The sequence below is a fragment of the Clupea harengus genome, chromosome 11 (genome assembly GCF_900700415.2).
Source record: "Clupea harengus chromosome 11, Ch_v2.0.2, whole genome shotgun sequence".
NCBI lineage: Eukaryota > Metazoa > Chordata > Actinopteri > Clupeiformes > Clupeidae > Clupea > Clupea harengus.
In genome coordinates, this window is record NC_045162.1 from 27,173,440 (window position 1) to 27,179,169 (window position 5,730).

Genomic DNA, 5,730 nt, shown 5'->3' on the forward strand with positions numbered 1-5,730 from the left:
CCCGTGACCCGCCGCCCCGCTCCAGACGCAGTGTGAAGAGGTTGTCATGGCGAAGCAGGCTGACCAGCAACCACTGGCCACCGTCCACGCGCTGACCGATCAGACGCAGGGAGTGGGCACCGTCGCCAAGGTTGGCACGGACGCTCAGGTGTCCGTCTGCTATCTGTTCACACCGACACGGGCACAAGTACGTTCAAGTTACATTCATACATTTGGTTATTCACCAAGTCAAGTTTGTTATATTTCCGTAGCATCAGACATTATAGCGGGTCTGGTTTGCAATCTGATGTCTAATGTCAAGCCAAATGCATCACAGTGGTTGTGGATATGAGTTTCAGATTGAATACAGCCATCAGCACAAAAGGGGTAAGCCAGTAATACAGTAATGTATGCTCTTCATAACATTGCACTGGGCAATCTGTTATTTTGGGGTGCTGTTGGGCCGGGTGTGTGCAGTGAATCGGGGCTGGGTGTAGGGTGTGGAGTTGACATGTCACTGACCTCCAGGACGATGTACTCGTTGGCATCACGGGAGGTCATGCTGAGCAGGCTGCCCGAGGAGGCTCGGGTGCGCAGCAGGAGCTCGGCGTGGGTCGAGCGGGGGCTCCCACCCCCGCAGCTGGTACCGCAGCACACTGTCCGGCTCAAAGGACCAGTCCGGCAACCCTAGGGTGGGGGACAAGAAGATCTCATGTCAAAACTCAAAGGAGACAGAAACAGAAACAGAACAGAAACAGAACAATGTAAACTTTCAGAAACAGAACAATGTAAACTATTTTCCCCAAAGGATTTAATAGCCTCTAATAACAATGGACCTTATTCTGGAACATTTTCTTAAATGTCTTCTTACGAACTAAGTTCAGTGGACAGCTTCTTACATTCTTTTGGCATGACTATAGATAATGAGAGGCCCACAAATCCATTGTCACATTTTACACTTTACAATGTTTTAGATAAAAGAGGGAGTTCTGTGCCTTTCTCTCACCTTTCTCACACTTGTGTCCGCTGAAGCCGGGGTGGCAGTCACAGCTGAAGGAGCCCCACTCCCCCAGGCATCGTCCATGGACTCCGCACGAGGGGCCCCCGGTGGTCAGACACACCCCGTCAGTCAGGGTGCACCCTGGGGTGCTGTTCACACTCTCTGCCGGGTTACCCAAGTCATACACCTGACAGGACACACACACACACACATTAGGTAGAGGCACACACACACACATTAGGTAGAGGCACACACACACACAAACACACATCTACACACGTCTACACACACTGTATACACACATACACACACAATTAACACACAAAGTATAGAAACACACACAATAACACACACACACACACAAAAACCAAACATAGTGAGGGAGTTTTCCTTGTCAGCAGACTGGGGGTCTTGGCGACCTTATTGACTTCCTGTCCTGAGGTGCCCTGGGTCACCAGCTCACCTGACGCAGCACTCAGAGCAGCTGCCACTGTTGACCCCTTAACCCCCCCCCCCCCCTGGTCTGATTGTCATTGGACTGCAGGGGGAACATGTCTGGAGCTGGGGAGAGGTTCAGACTCTGAAGGCAACAATCCCGGCCATATAATTGCTATAACTGTAACATGAGTTCAGCAGCTGCTGAGTAGAAATAGTAAATGTGACAGGATTGAGATGGGGTGTGAATGTACGCATGTGTGTGTGTGTGTGTGGGGGGGGGGGGGGGGCATGCCTGTGTGTGTGCATCCTCATCCTTATATGAGTGTTTTGCCCCGGGTCAGCACGGCTAGGTTTAGCGCTGTGTTTGTGTCTGTGGTCTGTCTCCTCCTCTATCAGTCTGTCTGGCAGCACTGCGCTGCTCAGCTGCTCTGTCAGAAACAAGCAGACAGATGGCTTTTGGGAGCAACCCCAGAAAAACCCGAGCCTAATCTAAATAGACTCCAATCCTCAGAAGAAGACATGAAGAAAGGACTGTTTACTCAGATGGGATGGTGTGTTTGAGGACAAAGCCAAAGATGGGTTGTTCCGTTCGGCAGGGTCTGGACAGCCCATTCCACCTCACCAAGCTGTACTTCCCAGTCCTTCATTTTTCTATGTTTTTCAATCCAGCTACAGTATTTACCATCAATTAAACAGATTGAAGGGTACCCAGTTCGTCAGGAGTGGTTCCACATTGTGAACTCCCATGAGTGCATTGGCGGCGGCCCAAGCCAACGTGGAGAAAGAATGCCTGGCACCCCTGGTGTGTGTGTGCATGCGGTGGGGAAAAAGGAGAGGAAGAGGATGGTCTGTACCTGGCTGTCTACTACCAGGTTTCTTCACACATCCCACGAAGCCCTTGTAGTGGGGTGTGTGCGCCGGTGCGGGTGTGTCTCCTTCACCCCTCCCACCTGTAGGGGCTGGTTCACGTTCAAGAACCTGGAGAACAACACGCAGAACAACACGCAGAACAACACGCAGTTCAGTGGCCTGTGGTCAGGAGAGCCTAACATGCTACTGCTAGTAGCTGATATGGGATCACACATGAAATCATACCAGCGGACTGCCTCAGTCTAGGTAAAACAACTACAATTATTACAATTAAGAAAAGTAATAATTGGCACACATTTGTATTCCACTGTATTCCATCATCAAGCTATACTGTATAACATTATGAGAGTCGCTGTTCGTCCTTTACCTCTGACTGCCGGGTGTTTCTGCGGAGGTCTTGCAGGCCGACTGGTCCATCTCCAGCATCTCCACCCCCAGGCCCTCCACCTCGTTCACCGCAGCCCCAGTGCAGTGGTCCAGGATCAGCTGCACCGTCTGCAACACACCAGCCTCACTTAGTCCCCCTCATCTACTACACCCACCACAGCCACCACTGCTATCACTACAACATAGAGGACAATTGTGAGGCATAGTTGATGATTCTTCATCGGTGATTTAAAAAAAAATATTCAGAGGAATATTCCTCCTTCTTCCTCAAAAGCGATTTCTATCTGGTGAAAATGAATGGGAAGGAGGTGTAGAGCTACACCCCTTCACCTGGAGACTAGCCATGAGGGGAGATTGCCTCTTAACATTTCTGTGATATCGATGAAGTGGACATAATAAAGTGGATTTGGATGTGAGTGAGGCACTGGATTCTACCCAGACCACCATCACATTTGACAGTGGGCCTTCAGCCGTCTCATTGGCCAGCCTCCCACCTCCTGCCCCCTCTGTCCCTCTACCCCGCCCCCCCTCCCCCCGGGGCAAACCCCAAGCCGCGTTGTCCTGACCTTCCCGTCGCTGACGATGTCCAGACGATGCCAGCGGCGGTCTGTGACGGCAGTCCTGGGCTGAAGCTGGAGCGTCAGTGTTCCGGAGCCGTGGTTCACACTCAGAGAAGGGATGCCGTTCTTCAGCTCTGGAGGAGGAGGAAGAGGAGGAGGAGGAGGAGGAGGGGGAGGAGGAAGGAAGAACTTAGAGCTGTAATCAAGACTTTTCTACAACCTTTTAATGACTGCCTCTCTCACAACTGTTTCAGCAACTACTACTACCGCTACTAACGGTGTAACTACTACTACAACATCTTTAAGTAATCAGGAGAGGCTTGTTAAATTGAGAGGATGTCTGCGGCGGTGGGGAAACATCAGAGGAGTTTGATAAGTGCATCTACATGTGTGTGCCACATTTCTACACTGAGAGCGGAGGCAGTTCTACACCATGTTAGGTTGGGCCTGCCGTTTGATTGGGCTTCAGGTAGGAACATGAGGATTCCTCACGTAAGGGAGGTTTTCTAGGTAACATCACCGCCTCCCCGCCCCCCGACTGCTGGCAAAGTTATGCAAAACAAAGTGCCTCAGGCATTGAGGTCCAGTACTAATGACTATTGCTATAACCCTCATCAAGTCCCCATGCGTCATCCGGTGTCATGCTCATGTTTTGACAAAATATGAGCAATATTTCTATCCATCTATACAACCTGACCCCCATCGACCCAAAACACTGTTGGCACACACTGTATTGAACAGCATCCATGAAAAATGCCTCTCGACAATCAATTTGTGGTCAAGTTCGATCTTCTTCTCATGCAGGGAACGTTCGGGCCCCGGCTCAATAATCACACAACTAAAAGCAATGTGTAGCAAAGTGATGATGTAAGCGCACCACAGTGCCACCTGGGCGGGCTATTCAGTGAAACGGCAACAAAACCGGTTGTGGGACAGGCACGTGTGTGTGTGTGTGTGTGTGTGTGTGCGTGTGTGCGTGTGTGTGTGTGTGTGTGTGTGTGTGTGTGTGTGGCAGTGGGGCTGCACTATCTGACCTTCAGGAGTGACCCCAGTCTCAACCTCTCTGCTGACCACAACCGATTCAACATAGTGCTGACCACAGCAGCACAGGTCTGCACTGAGGAAAACCAATGCATGATTGATGGTCACACTTTTGACGGTTTCTGACACTTATTGAGCTGGCTCTTCAAAAAAAAATAAGCCATGCAATTAATCGGTTGGATTAAATTAATTTCTGGCACAGGTGATTTAAAAGCCTTAAATCATGCCAGTATTGACTGCCCTTCTCAAAATGTGGGATAGGATTTCTGAATGTTAAAATCATTTCTCACTTTTGATTTTGAATCACATGTGTGACATCCATACCAAGTGGAGCAGGTTTAGTGTAGACTTATACTACATACATTCAGTCCACTACAAATCACTTCTCCTCTGTTCCAATGGCGTATTAACAACAATCACCGAGGATGATTAACTCCTAACGTAACATGCCCGTTCAGACCACCGTTGTTTTCCCCTTGCCCTTGATGAAAGCCTACACACTATAGGCTCAATATATCACTGAACTAAATCCAAACGCAATGCAAACATATTGCCGGGAGCCCGGGTTTTGGCATTACCGAGGGCGATGAAGTCCTCCGGGTCTCCGGGCTGGGGGCGGCCAGTGGGCCGTTGTAGAGCAGCAGGCCGTTGGGCGCCTCAGTGATGAACTCCAGCGAGATCTGGCTCTGGAAGCAGGGCCTGATGGGAGGGAACCAGGCGTAGCCATGGCCGTGGAAACTGTGCTTGGTCTGCTGGCACTCGGGCCCGTCGAACATGGGGGCACACTTACACCTGTGACCACAGCAGAGGAGGGAACATGGCGACACACTTACACCTGTGACCACAGCAGAGGAGGGGAACATGGCAACACACTTACACCTGTGACCACAGCAGAGGAGGGGAACATGGCAACACACTTACACCTGAGACCACAGCTGAGGAGGGGGACAGCACACACTGAAGGTCATGTCACACAACACACGCATGATAAAGCACCAATGTCAGGATTTAGTCCTTGTTTCATGTCAACTGTTAAGTCTTGAAACCACTTATGCCACTATAAGACCTCCCTAGAACACCTCTTCCTATCCAAAAATACATAGAAACATCTGAATCACTACATACAGGACAGCTCAGTCATTTGGTCATTAAATAAGACTGTCAGTCCTACTCAGTTCAAACAGATAGAAGTATGTTAAGCTTTAAAAAAAGTTACAGGCTAAATGTCTCCAATGATCTAAATGTGCAATGTCTTAAACGTTTACATTGCAGAGTGCCACTGGTGGATGTGTGATACAGGGAAGCAGGTACCTGTAGCCCAGTTCACTGTCGACGCAGGTGCCCCCGTTGAGGCAGGGTTGTGGGGGTAGGAGGCGCAGGCGAGGTGCAGGCTCTCGCGGGCCTGACAGCCGCAATTGGGCCATGGAGGAGGCGGACAGGGACACCAGGGAGGTG

The 5,730-nt window shown here is 50.3% G+C and overlaps 1 protein-coding gene across 1 annotated transcript in view; it reads right to left on the bottom strand.

Annotated features, from left to right (window-relative positions):
• LOC116222532 (putative neural-cadherin 2) overlaps nucleotides 1–3,751 on the bottom strand; it is an 8,581-nt gene extending 4,830 nt beyond the window's left edge. Inside the window, exons 1-7 of the mRNA XM_031576956.1 lie at nucleotides 3,727–3,751; nucleotides 3,241–3,368; nucleotides 2,655–2,782; nucleotides 2,302–2,395; nucleotides 975–1,166; nucleotides 502–666; nucleotides 1–163 (exon numbers count right to left, since the gene is read on the bottom strand). The exon at nucleotides 1–163 is cut by the window's left edge and continues 102 nt beyond it. Of these exons, the coding sequence (XP_031432816.1) occupies nucleotides 1–163; nucleotides 502–666; nucleotides 975–1,166; nucleotides 2,302–2,395; nucleotides 2,655–2,782; nucleotides 3,241–3,368; nucleotides 3,727–3,751 (895 nt within the window). The remainder of the gene's footprint in view (nucleotides 164–501; nucleotides 667–974; nucleotides 1,167–2,301; nucleotides 2,396–2,654; nucleotides 2,783–3,240; nucleotides 3,369–3,726) is intronic.
• Nucleotides 3,752–5,730: the final 1,979 nt, after the last annotated feature.